Genomic DNA, 24,054 nt, shown 5'->3' with positions numbered 1-24,054 from the left:
TTTAATTAATTAACTAATTTAATAATTAATTAAGTCATATTTAAATGAATATATCTCACATAATCTATGGTTTTAATTTAATTAATTTAATTAAATCAAAATAAGCTAAACTATTAATTAATTCTTCAATTAATTAACTTTTAAATTAAATATCTTATATTTAATTTAATCTGAAAAACAATGAGATAATTAGATCTTCAGTTAATACTAAAGCTAATAACTTTTTGTAAAAACCAGAGGGACAACATAAGAGAATAACACAAAAAACTTTGTTAACCCAATTTGGCCAATATTGCCTACGTCAGGGGAGCTGCGTATAGCCCTGATGAGTAATCTTTATTAATATTCACTTGAGTCAATATACATCAATATAACATATGGTACTCTATTCAATTATATGACTTAATAACATGTGTCTTGACACCAGACTCTAGGCTCCCCCTGAATTACTTTTCTTCACGATGTCTGGCTTCAGGCTCCCCTTGAACACATGAGTGAATATCTTTGACAACGTCTTTAAATCCCTCTAAAGATCTCAGTGATCACACAACTCACTGTCTCGTCTATTACTTATCAATTATTGCAACTTAGATCAACATGTCGATCTCATAGACATAAGATCATAATATTTTTTGAATCTGGTAGCTTCTGCAGACGACCTCTGACGTGAACAATCTTCTTCAACTTGTGTTTCTCAGTTTTTCGTCACAGTCAAAACCACTCCGTAACAACCTGTTTATACATATATATTATATGTATAAATCTTCTTTTCTTTTGAAGATAAATAACAAGATTCCTAAAATAATGGAAAATCTTTTATCCTTTGAATATCTCATCCTTTAATTAATTCATTAATAAAAAATATATAATTAAAGATATTCCCAAAAATCTTTTAGACAAAATCTTCAACATAATCCAAATTTGAATCATATTCAAATATGAATTTCTCTCGTAACCTATAGTTTTAATATTTATTATATACACATTAAATTTTAATCTATAGTTTTAGTATGAATCTAATTCACATTAAATTAATATTTGAACTTATTCAAATATTTTATTCTCTCATAAATTAATTTTGAATCATATCCAAAATTAAATTTATATATTAAAGTCTAATTAAAATATAAACTTTATCTTATAATGTATCGCCATACATTATATTAATTTCCAAAGTAAATTTGAACATTTCAAATCACAACCAACATAAATAATTTGAACATTTCAAATTACAACCAATATAAATAAATCTCATTACCCTTTACGAACTAGGAAGGGGATCAAATGGACTTACAGAACAGAAGCTACAACGATATAAGATTAATTGGCTAAACTCATTAACCACATTAATCAATATTCGTTAACTGTGTACACTCCACTAAAGACTTACAGCTGAACTCTTTTCACTGTAGATATATTTCTATATCCACGAATATAGACCAATACCAGTAAATTAATCCTTCACAAGTGTTCGTAATACTAGTTGGGTCAAATTACCGTTTATCCCTAGGTTACTTCTAGTCTTTAAATACAAATGCTCCTATAATGAATAACCTGTTTTTGGTCCAACCACTAAACAGAAACCCTTCTCGTGCCATAGAGAGGGTAGGGCTCTTTATTTAAGTTCCGGAGACACCATTTAAGGAAACATTTATCTACTTACCCTAAAGGCGGGAAGAAGTGAATTCCATCTTGTGTGATTATGTTCCCAGCTCCCTACTCGGTCTTGTCCCCAAAATGATAAGTATATTGAATTGGCAATCTGGACACTCTCACCCGTACAAATCAAAGGAGAATCCCTCGCAAACAGGAGTTTATAATACACTGAGAATTAAGACTAAGTTACCTAGGTCATTCTAATCAAATAGAAACCCAACTAGTTAACGAAGTTACATCTAATGATTACTATTTCGTGGTCCGGTCTTATGTAAACTCATTGCATAGGATACCCTCACTTGCATGTCACATACATGAACTCATTGGATCAATATATTTGTATCAAATACAAAGTGAGTCGTATCCTTAGTGTTACCAGGATAAGGTACCCAACCTTAATCCTATACTATAGACCCTTTAAGCTGATCTTGAACATTGATCCCCATATGTCTCTACATATTGTTCAAGACTCATCAAAACAACTTAGGATGTTAGTTTATTGGATTTAAGTTATTAAGACAAAACTAATAATATAATCAATAACACTTATTTAAATTATAATAATAAAACACTTTATTAATAACAGCCAATGGAATATATTTATTATCTACGAGTTTTAGGACATAAAATCCAACATGCCATACGTCGGAAGATGCAAAAAATCTTGCTTCCCAGGTTTGACCTTAAAATAACATATATGAAAATGCAAGTATTTTATTGTTGGTCACAGTTAGACTTGGTTGGTTGGTAGGTTTGAACTTCATGATGATAATCTTGTGTTATGAATTTAAGACTTGTTTTATATGGAACATTCTTTTTCAATATTTTTATTTATTTATTAAATCATATTGTTGGTTTAAGGGTTTATTGCACTACCAGACAAATTTTTGGTTGTTTTCTTTGTTTTTTAGAAGGTTAGGACTTTCAAAATCAATGTTCTTTTGAAACTCACGGTACACTGATGCAAATTGCATGTAGACCTTAGGTGCGAGGTGCAAAAATTTATGGGGCAATAATAGAAAAATATTAAGAAAAATTTATATTCGAATAAAAATGGTGTTACAAATGATGAGATGATGAAAAAGTTAACGAAAATATAGCTTTTATTCGAGATGATAGGGAAGGAAGTGAACATGTCATGGATTTCTTGCTTAAATGCTACAAATGAAAAAGGTGGAAATTTGGACCTAAGGTGTTGAAGTGCACTCTAAACTTTAAGGCAAGCGTCTTAGGTGGTCTTTATTTGAGCTCTTTATATATATATAGGTCTGAATACGTAGAAGCAAAAACAAAGACTGAATTCAAGCTAATATGGATATAAACAAGTTCTAAGGATGGGTTCAAAGAATATTGAAAAGGCTCAAGACAGATGAATATGACCTTGTTCATTGAGGACCCATTATAATTGAATAGGAAATAATTTTCTAAAATAATTTTTCCTTTATCTTCTATAGTATATATAAAAGCCTTCAATGTGGAGAAACAGTTTTCTCTCCATTATACCCTTGAGTTTTGTTCTATGTTCCAAATCACTATTTGGTTTTATAGTAAATTCATTTTTAATTTTATTTCTTTTTATAATATATATAATTATAAAAGGTACACCCTCTCCCACTACTTTTTGAATTAATTATACTTGAATTTAGTGGAATTAACGTATGTAAGATGTGAAGAGTTGGAATACAAATGGGTTTTCTTTTATATTTTAGAAATTAGTTCCAAATTAAATATTTTATTAATTCTAATTAACAATACAAATGTAAAGACTTGAAAGTTGAAAAGTTTTTGTAATATTTTTTTCTACTATATAAAAGGCTTCCTTGATTTTTTTTCTACCAACATTGTTATTGAGAAATTTGGATCCATCCAATGGATTATGTAATGGGACAAGATTGATATGTAGATCATTTAGCAAAAATATTATACATGCTGAATACCAATGAGTGATCATGCAAGAAACAAGTTTTTCTTCCATGAATACTATTAAGCCCACCTTAATGACAATGGATCTCCATTTAAGTTCTAGAGAAAACAATTCTCCATTCATTTATGCCGTGCAATGACAATTAACAAAGCACAAGAACAAACAATTCCTAGTGTTGGAATATATCTTCTTGAAAAATGTGTTTCTCATGGACAACTTTATGTTGCACTATCTAGAGGAATTTCTATGAAGACAACAAAAGTTTGGATGAAGTTCATAGGTGACAATAAGTTACCTTCAAATTGTGTAAAAAAAAAAAGTTTATAAAGAAATCCGTTTTTGATATATGCAAGTCTTAATTTAATTTAAATTTTTATACTTTAATTTAATTATGGTATCTTCTTCTTATGTACATCTAATTCTATTATATTTTGAATTTCGTAATTTAAATTTAGCACAATTTAAAGATATACATGCAATGTTTACTATAATCTAAAGATACGCCTTATATGTGTCAAGCGCGTGTCTTTTACTAGTGTGTATATATATATATATATATATATATATATATTAAAGAAACGATTTGGGGATGATATAGAGTTCTTCTTGTTTGAAAAGAAAAAACCTAGTTACAAATAAAAAGTAGAACGAGGTGCTTCTTTTATTTATGGCTTGAAGCCTTGGAATGCCTCATTTTTTTGGTATATATATCTTTCACTTTTATTGTTTCCCAAGAAAGCAAAGGATATATATGTAGTTCTCCTATTATCAATTGGAAGGTTAAATAACCCAGGGACACATTGGAGCTATTAGTTTACTTCGATATAAAATTCAATTGGTCTATTCTTTTTTGTTTATCCCTTTTAAATTTAAGTGCTATATATTCTGAATATTTGTTTCAGTTAAAAGGGCAAACTATAGTCTTGTATTTTCTGTAACTTACTTTTATTGAAGGTTTATTTCTTTTTTATTTGTAAGACTAGAGTCTTTGATGAACTTCAATAAAAAAATGAGATGTATTTTATAAGAAATTATCTTCTGCTTACATGTCGTCTTCTTTTAATATTTGGCATGCTAGGCTTTGTCACGTAAATAAAAGATTAATTAGCAACAGGAGTAGTTTAAACATGATTCCCAAGTTATCTTTGCATGAATTTGAAAAATGTGCATGTTGTAGTCAAGCTAAAATAATTAAGACTTTGCATAAATATGTAACCAAAATAACCGAGTCTCTAGAATTAATATGCACAAAATGACATCGGAGGACAATGCGTCAGGACAAACACCTTTTTCCGACATCGTTTTGCACACGTTGGGAAACGGCGAACACAATATTTAATTATTAACATTTTTTGATGTCGTGAATGCATCGTCAGAAAACAAAAACCCATTCCCGACGTCTGGGTGTAGGAAGTAAAAAATAGTTAGCAATTAAATAATATATATCTCTTCTCCCAACACCCCATGCATAGGGTTAGGAATGGGCACCATTGTTTTCGACGACACTCATTATGTGTCGGAAATAGTCACCCTTGTTCTCGATGCCATGCATGGACCGTAAAAAATGTTTAAATATTAATTACGTTAGATCACGATTCTCGATGTCCCATGCATGGTGTTGGAAATGGATTTAGGGTTTCTCGACGCCATTAGTGATTTGTTGAGTATGTTTCTAGCTATTCCCGATAAATCACTAATGGCGTTGGAAACAAGGGGGATCTCTCGACATTTTCGTGGTACATCGGGAGTTCCTTTATAAAAACTCGTTTCAGTTTTGTAATTCACATAATCAAAACGAAGAGAAAGAGAAGAGATTGTCGGAGAGAAAACGTTGTGAAGGAGAAGATTATTCGTGTCGTCGCTGTTGTGCCCCTCACCGTTGTGCCTTTGCCCCCGCTCATCCCTATTTTAGTATGTTTAAAATCCTTAAATGTTAGTTTAGGTTAGGTTAGATTATGTTAATTAGTTTAGAGTTTTTTTTTTTTTGTAAAATTAGTTTTAGGATATTGTTTAGGAATAGATTTTGGTTTTGAAGTCGAAATTTTGAATGTATGGGTTAAAAAATCGAGGGGGGTTATTTGAAAATTTGAAGTTAGAGAATTGAAAATTTTAATTTGTGGGTTGAAAATGTGAAGGTTTAGGGGCGGGGGAGAGGGTTTAATTGAATATTTGAAGAGGGTGGGTTGAAAATTAGAGGGGGGGGGATATTGAAATTTTGAAGGGGATGAGAAGGGTTTAATTGGGTGTAGGAAGGGAGTGGAGGGTTGAATTGAAAATTTGAGGGGGGAGGTCATATTGAAAACTTTATAGAGGTAAGAGCTATTATTGTTTTAAAAATTATGTAATTTATGGTTGAGATTTGTTTTTGCTATCCTGCAGTTATGGTAGCCTTTAGTTCAAATTTAGTTGTTTATTTCTTAGTAGTTTTAAAATCATTTGTTGTTGATTTGGGATGACTATCCTGCAGTTATGATAGTCTTTTTTGTGCCAACTTAGTTTTGAATTTGTTAGTATTTCTGAGGGTTTAAAGATGTGGTAGGTAGCTTGTAAAGTAGCTTTGTTGGAAGGAGTAGGTAGGTTGCAAAGATTATATTGAAGTTGTTTGTGGTTAATTAGGTTGTGGTGGCTATCTTGCAGTTATGGTAGCCTCTATAGTTTAAAGTTAGCTTTAGTGAAAAGTTTGAGAGATTGTTATTGCTTATTTAGGAGAGTAAGTTTAGGGTGTGAGAAGAGGAATATACTTCTAATTAAACATATATATGTTTTAGGGATTTTAATGGTGGACCGGGGTTGGATGAAACTTAGGAATAAGGTTTCCATTAAGTAAAGAGAAGGAGTGGCCCAATTTTTAGATGTTGCCAAGTTTCACGTTGATGATTCACTACTACAAAACTGAGTTTACTTGACGCTTTTTAACTGTCAAGTATTGGTTTACTTGACGCTTTTCAATGTGTCAACTAATCCAGTGTCAAGAATAAGGGAGGTTTACTTGACAGTTTCTAAGTGTCAAGTATAATTATACTTGACATTGAAAAAATGTCAAGTATATAATTATACTTGACAGTTTTTATGGTCAAGTAATCCAGTGTCAAGAATAAGAGGTTTATTTTTTACAGGTTTTACACGTCAAGTGAAATTATACTTGACAGTTTATAGGTATCAAGTATACAAAGTTTGTTCAAATAAAAAATTATATATTTTAAAATATCCATATATCTTATATTCACCTGTTTTGAAGTCCAACAATACTAAAATACACATCAATTGAAAAATTGAATCAACCTAAACTTTCAATCAAAGAACTAATAAATTGCATATATATCCTTGAATATACATATAGTTGGTCATTACATACTTACAACTAAGGAACATTGTTCTTATTCATATTACAAAACAAGTTATGATCATCATTCTTAATAAAACACAAAGTATATGCAATAATAAGAAACAAAGACATCACCCTCCTCCAAGCACCACACTCAGAGATAACTCCAAACTCAAAGTCTCACGATTGTTATCATCAACTCCTTGAAATCTACAAACAAAATGAGAACAACATTAAAACTAAGAACTCTAACTTTTAAGTCTAAGATCTTTGACACTAGAATTATGTCCTTGAAATAGACACAAAATGTAGGATCTCTATGAAGTATTGGATGCTTACAACATACTTTAAGAATTAGTGGATGGCTGCTCACATAGCTATCAAAAGAATAAGAGAGAACACATGGGATGTCATAGTACTTAGATGCCTTTTTTTTTATTTAAAAAAAGACTTTGTTTTAAACAAAATCAATAACTTCTTTAAGAGAACATAGGCTAAAGCAAATGAAAAACCTAGAAGTGGAGAAGAAAAAACATTACATATTTAGCTTTCGGGTTTTGTAGTTGAAGATTCTCATCATTCTTTCTCCTTCCATGAAGTTGTGAACATAAACTTGAACCCTATGAAATGCATTTGAGAAAGACAATATCTGCAGCTTAACTGAGAATGAAGTCATGAACATAAAATTGAATCAAAACATTATTTTTGCAAAGTTGAAAAGAGAAATCACTACTCAACTCTTTATTTCAGCATTCACATATCTCATTTCATCCACCTTGGCAGTGGGATACTTCAATCTCCATGCTGGAGTAGCTGAATCCAAAAGGACGCGAGCTGCAGAGGATCTTGGTGACGATGCAACAACTGCTACAACCTCTTCATTTGAGAGAACATCCCAAACCTGTGAAAGGGAGCATGTAATGAAAAAGGAACCTCTTTGTTTTCAAATAAAACAATAAGCACAAATGAAACGTCTTAGAATGGCAAATCAGGTTCACGATTAGATCTCTTACAAACAGATATTATCACTCCCTGTTTCTTTTCCATTGTACAGTGGAAGTTCCAATTGATCCCCATGGTCGAAAGGAGGAGAGTGCTTCACAGGTCAGTAAAAAAAAAGGCAAACTTCCACATTATCGTGTATGTGGTTTCTATTCTTAACGCAAATAGGAGATAAGCAGATATGGCATTTGCTTTGGTTCCTCATTTGGATTTCTTGCAGTAACATGTTAAGCGATTTTCCTCTTCTTTAAATATCAAACAATAGCTTCTTCTAGTTCCTTAATTCCTCTTGATGAAAATTATTCTCTATTTAAAATATTAAAAGAATGATTAGGATGGAAAAAATAATTCTATTGTTAGGAAAAAACTAAAACGTGATACTTATGCCAATGATCAATAGAAATTAGCGGATGATCAAACTATGGATACTACTTTTAATGGTTAGACATCTTACCCCATCAGTAGTAAGTACCACAAACTCATCTTTCTCAGTAAGATGACAATAAGAAACATCAGGAACTGCTATCACGCCAAATTCTTTCAAACAGAAATCTCCGAAGGCTCTGACCATAGCAAGCCTAGGAGAATCATTGTTAGGAAGCCAAACCTGAAAAATCTCAGGCTCATTTTGAAGTGCAAAGATTCTTCCTTTGCAAAGTCCGATCCTTTCAGCTTCCCATTTCAAAGGAAGAGAAAATAAATTTATACACACAAAACAAATATTACTCTCGCACAAACTCTCTACCTCAGATCTTGAACTATTTTTGTAAAAAGACTTTATGATTGCGATACCATTACACCAAAAAGAAAATAATAATAATAATAATAATAATAGAAACAATAACATCATAATAAAGAAAAGGAAAGGAATCTACAGGGAAAAAGTTAGTTAGTAAATCATACATCTGCTTTATGATGGTCAACATTTTACAAACAGGAAGGCTCAAAACATCTCAATGCAGAAGAAGGAAAGAAGTGAGCAAGGAATACAGACATCTATCACAGAGCAAAGAAAATCTAAAAGGTTTTCTTATGGCGGGAGGATTCCATCTTTTCATGAAAAGGAAATGTTCAAATTCATACCAATTATAAGGCAACAAATCGAACATACTATCTAGGACACCTTACTGACCATTCAACTCATCAGAAAAAAATGATGGTAAATGATCTTCCGCCATAAACCCTGATTACACTGTTATTTAATCACTCAAGAATTAGAGACGGGAATGATTGAAAATTTATTCCATTCAAGCCGACGAGTATCATATATTAACTAAAAAAGAGAAGTGATTTCCTAAAAGATGCTAACAAGTAGCTAACATGAAGCACCAGAAGAAATGTCCAGAGAAAAACTTTTGTATCTTGAAATGTACAAACAAAGCCTAATTATATTTAGATAAGGAATGCAACATCATATATACACAGAAGTGAGAAGATATAGGGAAAGAAAAACTGATAGTTACTAGGTGAGTGAATAGAGTAAAGGCATACTAGGATGATTTGGCTTGAGGTCCACAGTCAACTGAACTGCAACAAGAGAATTATGGGGAAATAAAAATAGCAATTGAACAAAAAAAATTCAACAAAGCCGAAATTGAAAATGAATTACTGAGCCAAATCGGTGAAGGAGGTGATCATAGCAAAAATAAGAGCCAGTAGATCAACCCATAGTCTATTTGACTTCATTTTCAACCTTCGCATCACAACACCAAACACTACATTCTCAAACTCTCCTCCACGCCTCTTCAGCAATATAAATACACAGTATAAAGATTTCGTAGATACCCATTCAATCTCCCATTTTAAGTTACTTACCGTGAAAAACCTTTTAGGCGACGAACGGATGCAACTTCACTAGAAAGCGGTGTACGAACGCAACAAAGCTTTAGCAGCGGTGGCTTGTGGTGAACTTGTGGCTTGTAACAAACTTGTGAATGGCGGCGGACGAACTTGTTGCGAGTAGAAACGGTGCACGACAAACTTCTGAACGACGACAAACGTACCCAACTTCGCTTGAGCAACGAACGAACGCAAGAAGTCTTAAGCGGAGGCTTGCGAGCAAACGAAAGAGACAATCGTGAAGTCTTCGATCGTGAAGAGAAATATGAGGGGGGGGGGAGTTAGGGTTTTTTAACAAAATTTGGGGAAAAAGGAAAAATTTAGGAAAGTAAAATTAAAAGATGGAAAACTTTAAATGAAATATTGAAAAATATATATTACTTGACATTTTTTAAATGTCAAGTAATTAAAAATAATCTTGACACTTTTAACCTATCAAGTATTTAAAACAAAAAACAAAAATTATGGGTTTTTTCACTCTTTCTTATTCTTGACGCTTTTTTATGTTACTTGACAGTTTTTAAAACTGTCAAGTATATCAATTATAAAAACCTCAAGTAAACCCAGTTTTGTAGTAGTGATTACGGACAAATAAGGTGTCCAAGCAAGAGATGTACAGACTCAAATTGAAACTCATTAGAGGGTGTGGAACGACATCTACTTACTATTGAAATATCCCCTTACTACACAGAATGAGTGTATCATGGAGAGCCAGTTAGCTTGAATAGAGGTACAGAAAACTTTGATGAAGGAACTAGTAGTAACCTTTTTGACGAAGGAACTAGTAGTAGTCGCTTTCATAAAGAAAATGATATGTTTGGTATGTTGAATGATTTACAAGCTCTGATTGAACAGGAAGAGGAAACAGAGGAAGGTCGTTTGAAGGATCAAACGCCGAAGAATATTGAGATAGATATAGAACAAGATACAACAAACATATTTTAGGACTTATTGAATGAAGCACGTAATGAGTTGTACCCTGATTGTTTAGAATTTTTCTCCTTTAATTTTTTGGTTAAGTTGATGCACGTCAAGTTTTCAATGGTTGGAGTAACAAGTCCTTCGATATGTTGTTAGAACTTTTAAGAGCAGCATTTCTAATGTGTAGTAGTACTATCCCTAGTTCATTTTATGAAGCCAAATGAAAACTGCTTGACTTAGGCTTGGGATACGAGATTATTCACGCATGCAAGTACGACTGTGTATTGTACTGGAAAGAGTTTGCCGATTTGCAACATTGTCCTACATGTGGTGAGGCTCGGTATAAGGTTAATTATAATAGAGGGAAAACAATTCTACATAAGGTATTGTGCCACTTTCCGTTGGTACCGAGATTACAAAGCTTGTTTGTCTTGTAAGAAGGGTCCGCTGACATGAGATGACATAGGGATAAACATGTTGAAACAAATGATGTGTTAAGACATCTAGCTAATGCGGAGGGATGGAAGCACTTTGATCGAGAATTTTCTGATTTTGCTTTTGATCCACGGAACGTGCGTTTGTAGTTAGCTTCAGATGTGTTTAATCCATTTGATCATATGAATACCTCGTACAGTATATGACTTATTGTGTCAATTTCTTACAATTTTCCACCTTGGAAATACATGAAAGAGACAAATTTCTTCATGTCATTGCTCACACCTGGTCCTAGATCTCCTGGTAGGAAAATGGATGTTTATCTCCAACCATTGATTGAGGAACTGAAAGAGATAGAATTTCGGGATACGTATGTATGATTCTCTTACTGGTAAGGTCTTTTAGCTACATGCAGTCTTGTTGTGGATAATTAATGGCTTCCTGGAATATGGTAACCTATAAGGGCATGTCTCATATGCATGAATGATAGATTGTCATTCGAGATACAAGGTAGAATATCCTTCATGGGACATTGATGCTATCTTCCAGAGAACCACGTGTGGTATAGAAGTAGGCTACACGATGGAAAGATAGAGCGTAAGGCTTCTCCAGTAGTGATGAATGGGCATGAAAGGAACAACTAAATCAGTTGGAATTTCCAGTTATGAGTAAATATTATTCAATAAAAGAAAAAAAAAAAGAAAGAGAGCTCTTACTTGGACAAAGAGAAGTATTTTTTTTGAACTTCCTTACTAGTCGAGACTGCTTCTGTTGGGTTTTATGTCCTAAAACCCATAGATAGTAAATATAATCAATTGACCTTCATTAATAAAGTGTTTTATTATTATAATTTTAATAAGTGTTATTGATTATATTATTAGTTTTGTCTTAATATCCTAAATCCAATAAACTAACATCGTAAGCTGTTTGATGAGTCTTGAACAGTATGTAGAGACATACGGGGATCAATGTTCAATATCAGCTTAAAGAGTCTATAGTATAGGGTTAAGGTTGGGTACCTTATCTTGTTAACACTATGGATATGGCTCACTTTGTAATTGATACAAACACATTGATCCAATGCTTTCATGTATGCGACATGCGAGTGAGGGTATCCTATGCAATGAGTTTGCATAAGACTGGACCACGAAATAGTAATCACTAGATGTAACTCCGTTAACTAGTTGAATTTCTATTTCATTAGGATGACCTAGGTGACTTAGTCTTAATCCTAAGTGTATTATGAACTCCTGTTTGCGAGGGATTGTCCTTTGATTTGTACGGGTGAGAGTGACCAAATTGCCGACTCAATATGCTTATCATTTTGGGGACAAGATCGTGTGGGGAGCTGGAAACATAATCACACAAGATGGAATTCACTCCTTTCCACCTTTAGGGTAAGTAGATAAGTGTTCCCTTAAATGGTGTCTCCGAGAGGGGCTTCTGTTTAGTGGTTGGACCATAAACAGGTTGTTCATTAGAGGAGCACTGGTATTTAAGGACTAGAGGTAACCCAGGGGTAAAACGGTAATTTGACCCAGCTGGTCTTACGAACACTTGTGAAGGACTAACTTACTGGTATTAGTCTATATTCGTGGACACAGAAATATATCTACAGTGAGAAGAGTTCAGCTATGAGTCTTTAGTGGAGTATACACACAGTTAACGAATATTGATTAATGTAGTTAATGAGTTTAGCTAATTAATCTCATATCGTTGTAGCTTCTGATCTGTAGGTCCATTAGGTCCCCTTCCTAGCTCATAAAGAGTAATGAGATTTATTTATATTGGTTGTAATTTGAAATGTTCAAATTTACTTTGGGAATTAATATAATGTATATTGATACATTATAATATAAAGTTTATATTATAATTACACTTTATTATATAAATTTAATTTTGGATATGATTCAAAATTAAATTACGAGAGAATAAAATATTTGAATAAGTTCAAATATTAGTTTAATGTGAATTAGATTCATATTAAAACTATAAGTTAAAATTTAATGTGTATATGATACATATTAAAACTATAGGTTATGAGAGAAATTTATATTTGAATATGATTCAAATTATGGATTAAATTAAATATAAGATATTTAATTTAGAAATTAATTAATTGGAGAATTAATTAATAGTTTAGTTTAATTTGATTTAATTAAATTTGATTAAATTAAATTAATTAAATTAAAACTATAGGTTATGCGAGAGATATTCATTTAAATATGATTTAAATGAAAATATTAATAAAATATGGTTTAATTAATTATTAAATTAATTAATTAGTTTAATATATATTAATTTAATAATTATTATTAAGTTAATAGGGAACGTGGGTGGTTTTCCCACGTTCCCATTTATTATCTCCAACTTCCCACTTCTTCCCTCTGAAGAAGTGGGAATACTTTGGGTAACAAAAATGGTGGTGAATTCTGTGAAAATGATTTGCTCTCCCATTTCTCTCTGAGCAAAAATTTCTCTCTAAGAAAAATTTCCTTATTCCAATTTTGGTTCCCACAAACCATCTCAATCAGAGAATAGGAAGGTTTCCAAGTGGTGGTGCCCAAATTGGTGATTGGTAGATTTAGAGTCGTCAACGAGCGTAAGTTTTCTTCGCTGTATTTTTATTCAAAGCATGTTTAACCATAAAAATTGTTTTTGTAATTTTTTGCCAATGTATTGGTATTTTTAAGGTTCCAATTAAAATTGGATTTCTGTAACTATTTCGCTGTAAAGGGTTTTCATCCCTTCAGCTTCTTCGTCACAAACTTGATGTAATGTATACTTATTTGCTTAAAAATAAAAGTGATGCTTTTGACATGGTTAAAGGTGTTTGTAACTAAAATAGAAAATCAATATAATATAAGGATTAAGACACTTCATAGTGATAGAGGAACTGAATATAATTTAGTTGCTTTTAATGAGTTTTATAAATCAAAAGGAATAATACACAAAAAAAGCTACACCTTACTCTTTTGAAATGAATGGAAAAGTTGAAAGGAATAATAAAATTCTAACTGAGATAGTAATTGCTATCTTGCTTGATTCAGGAGCAGCACCATTTTGGTGGGGTGAAATAATAATTAAGACAGTTAATTATGTCGTTAATAAGATTTCTAAATCAAACAACACAACTTCCCCTTATGAAGTCCTTGAGAACAAAACACGAAACCTATCTTATCTAAGAACTTGGGGCTGCCTAGCTTATGTTAGAATTCCTAATCTTAAGAAAAGAAAACTAGCTAGTAGAGCTTATGAATGTATTTTTATAGGATGTGCTGAAAATAGTAAAACTTGTAGGTTATTTGACTTAGAAAATAAGGTAATTATAGAATCAAACGATGCATACTTCTTTGAAGATAGATATTTTAAATCTAGAAATAGTGGAGGCCTAAATAGTCAAACTAGTGGAGGCTCAAAGTTATAGTAGCTTATCTTCAGTTAAGATCCAAACCGAAGATAAGGAAGTAGATCCTGAACCTAGAGGATGAAAAAGAGTGAGAACCATAAAAGATTTTGGAGAAGACTTCGAAATGTACAATGTCAAAGAAAATCTTAAAGATCTAACAGAAGTCTTATCCTCAGTAGATGCCAACTTATGACAAGAAGTTATAAATGATGAAATGGATTCTCTTGAATCAAATAGAACTTGGCACCTAGTTGACCTACCCCTTCACTGCAAAGAAAAAGGTTGTAAATGGGCTTTAAGGAAGAAACTCAAACTTGATGGATTAGTAGATAAGTATAATGCTAGACTAGTAGCAAAAGGTTTTAGACAGAGGGAAAACATAGACTTTTTCGACACCTTCTCCCTAGTTACTAGAACCAGCTCAATTAGAGTGTTGATTTCTATAGCTGCCCTGAACAATCTCTTAATACATTAGATGGATGTTAAGACTACTTTCATAAACGGTGATTTAGAATAGGAGATCTATGTGGAACAACTTAAAGGTTTGATAATTCATGGTCAAGAATCTAAAGTTTATAAACTAGAAATCCCTCTATGGTCTAAAACAAGCTCCTTAGCAATGAAATGAAAAATTTGATAATCTAATCATGTCTAAAGGATTCAAAGTAAATGAGAGTGATAAACGTATCTACTATAAGTTTGAAAATGACTTATGCACTATCATATGACATGTTAATCTTTTGATCAAACTTGCACGTTATTATAATGATGTAAAATCAATGTTGAGTGCAAATTTTGACATGAAAGACTTAGGAGAAGCTAATGTAATCCTAGGAATTAACATCTCTAGAACTGAAAAGGAAATTTCTTTAGATCAATCCCATTACATGGAGAATATCCTAAAGAAACACAACTATTTTGATAGCAAACCAACCTGTACACCCTATGGTCATATTGTTAAGTTATTCAAGAACACTAGCGATAGTGTTAATCATTCTGAGTATGCGAGCATTATAGGCAGTCTGAAATATGCTGCTGACTACACTAGGCCAAATATAGCTTATGTTGTAGGGTTACTACGTATGTTTATTAGCAAACCTAGCCTAGAACACCAGAATACTGCAGAAAAAGTAATGAGATACCTTAAGAAAACCCAGAATATAGGATTACATTACCAAAAGTTTCCCGCTATCCTAGAAGGTTATAACAATGCTGATTGGAACTCTCTCTCGGATGACTCAAAAGCTACAAGTGGCTATATTTTTAATAGGGTTGTTACTTGGAAATCCAAGAAACAAACTATTTTAGCCCAGTCAATGATGAAGTCAGAAATGATAGCACTAGCTACAACTAGTGTAGAAGCAAACTGAGTTTGATGCTTGCTATCAGAGATTCCTACTGCTAGTCATGAATTGACTTTTAGTAACAGTTTTGTTGTACTATAATTGCTCATATACCGACACTTCTTCAACGTCATTATTTTTCATATAACAACATGATTTTTACTATCATTTGATAACATATTTCTATATATTTCCTGCTATGAAAATAATCCAATTTTGGGTTGTCACAAGACATGTTTTCCCCGTCATTTCTCATACAATTTAAGGAACAAAATAGTCATATATTTATAAATTGATCCATATATATTAATAACAAAGAGTTAAATTACATTGTCAAAGAAATATTTGGTAAAAGTTCTACAAGAATCCATTACATCACAAATTACAATGACACATATCCTTAACAAAAAAAAAAAAATGTAAATACTAACATATCTATTTTGACATGTTTCTATGCTCTATGGATTCTTCAAAAATCTGCAGAATCGTCGAAAATGAATGCTAAGTACATGTCAATATTGATAACTTCCTATAATGTAATTTTTTTACCTATACAAAGTGTTGTAACATGATCCAACATAATAAGCACACAGAAAAGCTTATAAACACATAGAACTCAATGGAAAGCATAAACACCTTATCAATAAGATTATAGGACGATAACATAGCAAACATATCAACTCAACAAAGTTTGAATTTGAAAACTACATAGAAAGTTCAAGAAATATGTCTAAATCTCACCCCTTCCACAAAATCCTTATCATTTTTTCTATTACTAGGAGAACCAATGAAAGAAATCAACCCTATCTACAAACTGAAACCAGTTACCACTATCCAAGTGTGACTTTGAAATTAAAAATCAACTAAAAGTCGCCTAATCAGTGTCTTAAATCTTAAAACCGAATGGATAAAAGTCCTTGCACAGCGGAAGAATTACATAACCATTATTCAATTTAATTTAAAAACCTAAAAATACCAATACATTGACAAAAAAATTACGAAACTAATTTCTATGGCTATGGCTAAGCATGCTGTATTAAAAAATTACAGAGAAGAGGAAGAACCACCCGCGTTCCCTATTAATTTACTTTTATTAAATTAACAATAATATTAAATTCATTCATTCATTAATTAAATCATATTTAACTAATATTTCATTTAAATCATATTTATTTAAATTATTTAAATAAATATCTCTCACATAACCTATAGTTTTAATTTAATTAATTTAATTAAATAAAATTAAACTAAACAATTAATTAATTGCTAAATTAAATATCTTATAGGATTTTTTTTTAAAATATAACAAAGCGGCAAAATATTTATGATGTATAGAATATATCTGAAAACGAAAAAAACCTATAGGCCCACAATGAAAAATACCAAAAATACCTTGTCAACCATGCACGTAATATATTTGGTACACGATTGTTTAGATTTGTCTATTGTTTGGTACACGATCATTTAGATTTAGTCGTTTATCCAAATTTAAATGATTTATTTTTCAATTTTATCGTTTAATTTTGTTACACGATCGTTTAATTTGGTTACATGATCGTTTAGTTTGGTTACATGATCGTTTAGTTTGGTTACGATTGTAGATTTGGTCGTTTAGATTCGACTACACGATCATTTAAATTTGACTAAATGAAAATTTTCAAGATTCTTTTGGTACATGATCATTTAGATTTGTTTACATAATCGTTTATTTTTTCAAGACTCTTTGGTACACGGTCGTTTAAATTTGGCTAAACGATTTTTTTAATTCTTTTGGTACACGATCACCTAGATTTGCCTACATGATCATTTATTTTTTTACACGATCTTTTAGATTTTGCTACTCCAATCTAAACAATTTTTTTCAAGATTCTTTATACACGATTCTTTAGATTTTGCTCTTTTTTCTACACGTCAAGACTCTTTGGTACACGGTCGTTTAAATTTGGCTAAACGATTTTTTTAATTCTTTTGGTACACGATCACCTAGATTTGCCTACATGATCATTTATTTTTTTACACGATCTTTTAGATTTTGCTACTCCAATCTAAACAATTTTTTTCAAGATTCTTTATACACGATTCTTTAGATTTTGCTCTTTTTTCTACACATCAAATCTAAACGACGTAAAAAAAGAAGAGATAAAAAGAAATTGCAGCGAAAAAAGAAGAGAAAAAAAAAGAAAGATGATGAAAAGAAATCGTAGCGAAGGAGAAGAAAGATGGAAGAGCAAACTTGAAATATTTAAAAAATGGCTAACTTCATGGGCTTTGTTACACGAGCCATAAATATTTTAGTGGAGTTGTTATATTTATGAAAATTTCCCTATATTATGTTTAATTTAATCCAAATTTAAATCATATTCAAATATAAATTTCTCTCGTAACCTACCGTTTTAATGTGTATCATATACACATTAAATTTTAACATATAGTTTTAATATGAATCTCATTCACATTAAATTAATATTTGAACTCATTTAAATAATTTATTCTCTCATAAATTAATTTTGAATCATATCCAAAATTAAATATATATTCTAAAGTTTAATTAAAATATAAACTTTATATTATAATGTTATTATCATACATTATATTAATTCTCAATGTAGATTTGAACATTTCAAACTACAAACAATATAAATATTACCCTTTACAAGCTAGGAAGGGGACTTAATGGACCTATAGATCAGAAGCTACAACAAATGAGATTAATTGGCTAAACTCATTAACCACATTAATCAATATTCGTTAACTGTGTGTATACTCCACTAAAGACTCATAGCTGAACTCTTCTCACTGTAGATATATTTTTGTGTCCATGGATATAGACCAATACTAGTAAGTTAGTCCTTCACAAGTGTTCGTAACACTAGTTGGGTCAAATTATTATTTTACCTCTAGGTTACTTTTAGTCCATAAATACCAATGCTCCATGAATGAACAATTTGTAAACAGAAACCCCTCTCGTGCCATAGAGAGGTTAGGACTCTTTGTTCAAATCCCAAAGACACCATTTAAGGGAACACTCATCTACTTACCCTAAAGTCGGGAAGGAGTGAATTCCATCTTGTATGTTTATGTTCCCAGCTCTCTACTTGATCTTGTCCCCAAAATGATAAACATAGTGAGTCGACAATTTGGCCACTCTCACCTGGTTAAATCAAAGGACAACCCTCACGAACAGGAGTTCACATAATACACTAAGGATTAAGACTAAGTTACTGAGGTTATCCTAATGAAAGAGAAACCCAACTAGTTAACGGAATTACATCTAGTGGTTATTATTTCGCGGTCCGGTCTTATGCAAACTCATTGCATAGGATATCCTTACTCGCATGTCATCTACACGTATAAGTTGGATCATTGCGTTTGTATCAAATACAAAGTAAGCTGTATCCATAGTGTTACCAGGATAAGGAACCCAACTTTATTTCTATACTATAGACCTTTTAAGCTGATGTTGAACATTGATTATCGTATATCTCTACATACTTTTCAAGACTCATGAAACAACTTAGGATGTTAGTTTATTAAATTTTGGTTATTAAAATAAAATTAATAATAAAATCAATAACACTTATTGAAATTATAATAATAACACTTTATTAATAACGGTCAATGGATTATATTTTCTATCTACGAGTTTTAGAACATAAAATCCAGCAAAAACAACGTACAAATATCATCTAAGTGTGTCTTCCTAACTCAAAACCAACCATAAAATCTGTAAAAAGAGTTTAAATGACGCTTTAGCTCTAAAAACAAGTTAAAAAGTGTCTAAGTAACACTTACATTAAAAAAAACAAGTTAAAAAGTGTTTAACCAACACTTTAACTCTCAAAACAAGCTAAGAAGTATCTAAGTAGCACATAACCTCTCAAAACAACTTACGAATGTCTAATTGTACCTTTCTAGCTCAAAACCAACCACAAAATCTTTAAAAAGGATCTAAGTGACACTTTAACTCTCAAAATAAGTTAAAACTACCTAAGTATACTTACAACTCAAACCTACAAAATATATGTAGGACTACCATAACTGCAGGATAGTCAAAATACTTTAACATTTATTCTAATTCAATCTAGTCGAACTAAAGTTTCAAAAAGTATGTTTTATAAATATTACCCTTTCACCAAAATATAAGAGGGCTTATGGTTTAGCATTCTCAGTCTAAGATAGCCTAAACAAAAAAAAAAAAAAAAATTAGTACAAACTTACTCGGATAGAAGTTTAAGGTAACTTACAATGGTTTGGTCTTGACCAATCACTTAATTTCTTTTCAAAGAGAAGTTTAAAGTATTTTGCAACCTCAAACAATCTTAAACCTTAAATTCAAACGTTCTAAATTAATGAAGATGTAGAAGACATAGAAATGGACATAAATAAAGAGTTAAGATAACATACCTTAGGGTTTTCCAAAACCCTAACAAAAAAGAAATTGAGCAAGACAACGATTAAACTACATGTGAAGCTAACTATAAGGTTTATGCTTCTTCGTTTAGGTGTTTAATATCAAACAAATAATTAATAATAAAGATTAACGTTGAACCTCTAAAAACTAAATAATGTTTAAATCCAATCACAACACATTCAACTTATCTAGGTGCATAATATTTAGCAAAGCTCCACCGACACTGAACATTCCAAGAAGACTCAATTACCAACTGTGTCTAAACATACTGCCACTTCAAAATCGTAAAAGTGACAAAGTAAATAACAACAAGAAAGTAGCTTCAGAGAAGTATCAAAATATAAAAGAAAATATTTACTAATTAAGTATACCTAGAATATCTAGAGTATACATGAAAATCAAACCTAAAGCTATGGGCAATATAAAACGTGAAATATAAACAACAAGAGAGAAAAATGGAAAAGTGGAAAGTTAAGGTCGCAGATTGATACCAAGTCAAAGCATGCCTGTGGTGAAGCAAATCCCAAATTTGTACCATGAATGAAACTTTTGTCGTCCTAAAAGCCAGCTTAAAAATAAACAATACAAAATTATTAAACTTCAACCCTGTTGATTTAAAAACATGAAAAAATGTGGAATCATCTTACACATATCACTAAGAGCAACAGGCTCAAAATGCACCTTTCCATTGTAGTGAATCTCAACATTCCATTTGATGGATTATGTATAGGTTGGCATAGTCAAATAGTTTCACTTGCAACTATAAAGTGTAAGCACTAGGAGCTCAAGAAGCCAAATAATTTAGTATTGCCAAATGAGCTCAAAACCTAACATTACAACATTCTATGTAGAAAAGATTCCAGAACAACAAAATATCTTAAATTGATACCCTCCCACACACACAAGCATATGTACACCACATCATAAACTAACCTCAATAGTTTCTATTCTATCAAGAACCAAAACCATGCAATTAAAAATTTTAAAAATAATTACACATTTCACCATAAGTTAAAATAGATTGTTCACTATCTTGTCGGAGTGGTGGTGAAGTTGAAATTGAGGGCAAGGGGGAATGTTGAATGAGAGAGGGAAGAGTGAAGAGGGAAGAGAAAGGAAGAAGTGAGGGGCGACTGAGTCATATAAAAGGAAGAAGAAGGGGATAGGGTTGGGATATTTTATAAAATACCCCTTTTTGATTTAATGAAAAGATAAATTAATAAAAACATTTAGATAAACGATCCCGTCTTTTTTCAGCAAAAAAACGCGTTTTTAGTTTTGACATTAATGACACATTTTTCCCTTAAACCAATTTTTTCTATTTTATTGTGTCATTGAATATAATCCAAATTTTCTTGTAGCGATCAAATGTTGTTAATCGATTATCCTCAATTGAGTTAATCTCTATTTATATGTGAGAATTTAACACTAATTGTAGTTTCTTAGTTCTTGAATGTATGATTGATACCGAAGGTAACAATAAGACATCTTGATTCATATCATTTTTTAGAAAAAAAATTATAAAATTTAATGGAATAATTAAAAAAGAATCGCATAGTGATTAAACCATTAAACACACAAGAGTCTTTTTATATTGTTAGATATATGTATATTATGTGAGTTGTAAAATAGCAAGATCTTAGACTAAATTAGTTGTTTTCTTATTTGATTATTTCTCCGTGTATTCCTATCCATCTTCTCCATAAATCATTAATTATTAAGTTTATATGTTCAATAAAATATACATAAATATAATTTTGTTCGAGGTTTAAACTTCAATACGGCTGGGGTAGTTTTAAACTTATTGTAAACGTATATTTTTTGTTGAGGGTATAACTTTTACAATGAAAATCTATGGGTACAATTATTGCAATCAACCATCTTCGGAATAGTTTTCGTAAATTTATCTTTATTATTGTTATTTAGTCCATTTCAGTAGCACATAATCTTGAGAGACTAAATTTATAACTTATGAGGAATATATGGATTAAAACTGAAAAATTCCAAATGGTTGAGGGATATAGTATTCTTAAACAAAAAAAGGTAATTAAAAAAGATTAAAAAATGGAAAAGAAATCAATTTGGGATAGTGGTTGTGAACAAAATTATATATAGATCATGGCCAACATGGTGCCGACTCTTAAAAAATTTATTGGTCAACACAGTATTCACAAAACACTCCTTCAACACGCTTTTTCTTTTCATATAAAAATCTCATAATATTTTCTCCAAACATATCTCTCCTTCTTTTAACTTCTCCCTGCTCTTTTGCCTTCAAAAACAGAAAACCCACAACCATAGCAAAATGGAGAAGCTTTGGTGCTACAAGAGAGTGTTTGAGCATTTTGATTCGGATGGAGATGGGAAAATTTCCCCTTCCGAGCTACGGGAATGTATAGCGGTGGTGTCGGGGGAGAAGCTATCGGTGGTAGAGGCGCAAGAGGCGGTGGCGGAGTTCGACTCGGATGGAGACGGGCAGCTGGAGGAGGAGGATTTCATGAGATTTGTCGACGGGGGAGGGAAGGAGGAGAAGGTGAAGGAGCTTAGAGAAGCTTTTAAAATGTACGAAATGGAGGGGTCCGGATTGATTACGGCGGAGAGTTTGAGGAGGATGTTGAGGAAAATGGGAGAGACTAGAAGTTTGAGGGATTGTATGGCTATGATTGCTAAATTTGATGTTGATGGTGATGGTGTTCTTAATTTTGATGAGTTCAAGGTTATGATGTCGTGATCGGTGCATGTCAACGAAATTCTCCAATTCATGTTTCTATTACATCTCTAAATTTTAAAATATTTAATTCTAACCATCAACAAGTGTTCAAATAACACAACAAACTATTCAATCCAAAATGTAAGTATTGAGATTGATTAATTTTTATTTTGGATTGGATTTGGTAGAATTCTTTTATGTTTTTTTAGAATTGGATTGAGTTCGAGTTACATTTTTTAAAATCTAGGTTGACCTCGGCCCAAACCAAGTCGAATTTCTAATATGAATTATTAAAGAATCTATTACAACTTATAAATATTATAATCGTATTATTAGGAATTTTTTTTTAAAAATTTGTAAGAAATTGGTTGAATTTTGATATTTAATTAACATTTGAGTTTTATGAAATTTTAGTTATTAAAATGTGTTGTACACAAATTTAAGTATTTTAAGTTATTAAATAATATACTTAAAAGAAAGAAAAGAAAAATAAATAAATAACCCGACAGTGTAACCCAGTCCAATCCAATCCGAATTTTGATGGTTGGGTTGGGTTGGGTTGAAGAAATTATTTGAGTTATTCGAGTTGTCAATTTGACTAACTCAAAAATTTAGGTTGGTGCAAAAAATCTCTCCAATTCCACCGATTCATTTACACCCTTATAACAATCCAAAACCATGTAACAATCCATGACTTTGAAGTTGTAGTAATTAAATATTATTTTTGAAGATTTTTCATTAAAATCATTAATGAAAATTAACGTCATATATGTAAAATAGTGGAAAATTTAAGAAAATATTGCTTTGAAACCATTTGAGTCACTTAAAATAGTTTTTGAAGGAAAAAATAATTATGAAATAAGTTAGTTTAGGATAAACTCTCAAAATCAATTTGTTAGTTAATGGTCCCACCTACTTTATTTTATCATGAACAAATTAATTAATTAATTGGTTAGCAAATTAATTAATTAATTGGTTATGGAGTTGGTAAAGAATATGTTAAGATTTTCTTATGGTTACACATGTGGTTAGGATTTATTCCTTATATATTGGTAATATTCTCTTTTCAAGGATGGTCT

At 31.3% G+C, this 24,054-nt stretch overlaps 1 protein-coding gene across 1 annotated transcript; it reads left to right on the top strand.

Annotated features, from left to right (window-relative positions):
• Nucleotides 1-22,516: 22,516 nt before the first annotated feature.
• LOC103491776 (putative calcium-binding protein CML19) lies at nt 22,517-23,238 on the top strand. Its single transcript, XM_008451863.3, has one exon. It carries the CDS (start codon nt 22,571-22,573, stop codon nt 22,994-22,996), a length of 426 nt encoding a protein of 141 aa, XP_008450085.1. The 5' UTR covers nt 22,517-22,570; the 3' UTR covers nt 22,997-23,238.
• Nucleotides 23,239-24,054: the final 816 nt, after the last annotated feature.

This window comes from Cucumis melo, chromosome 6 (assembly GCF_025177605.1).
Source record: "Cucumis melo cultivar AY chromosome 6, USDA_Cmelo_AY_1.0, whole genome shotgun sequence".
Classification (NCBI taxonomy): domain Eukaryota; kingdom Viridiplantae; phylum Streptophyta; class Magnoliopsida; order Cucurbitales; family Cucurbitaceae; genus Cucumis; species Cucumis melo.
This window is presented reverse-complemented; position numbering and strand designations above follow the sequence as displayed.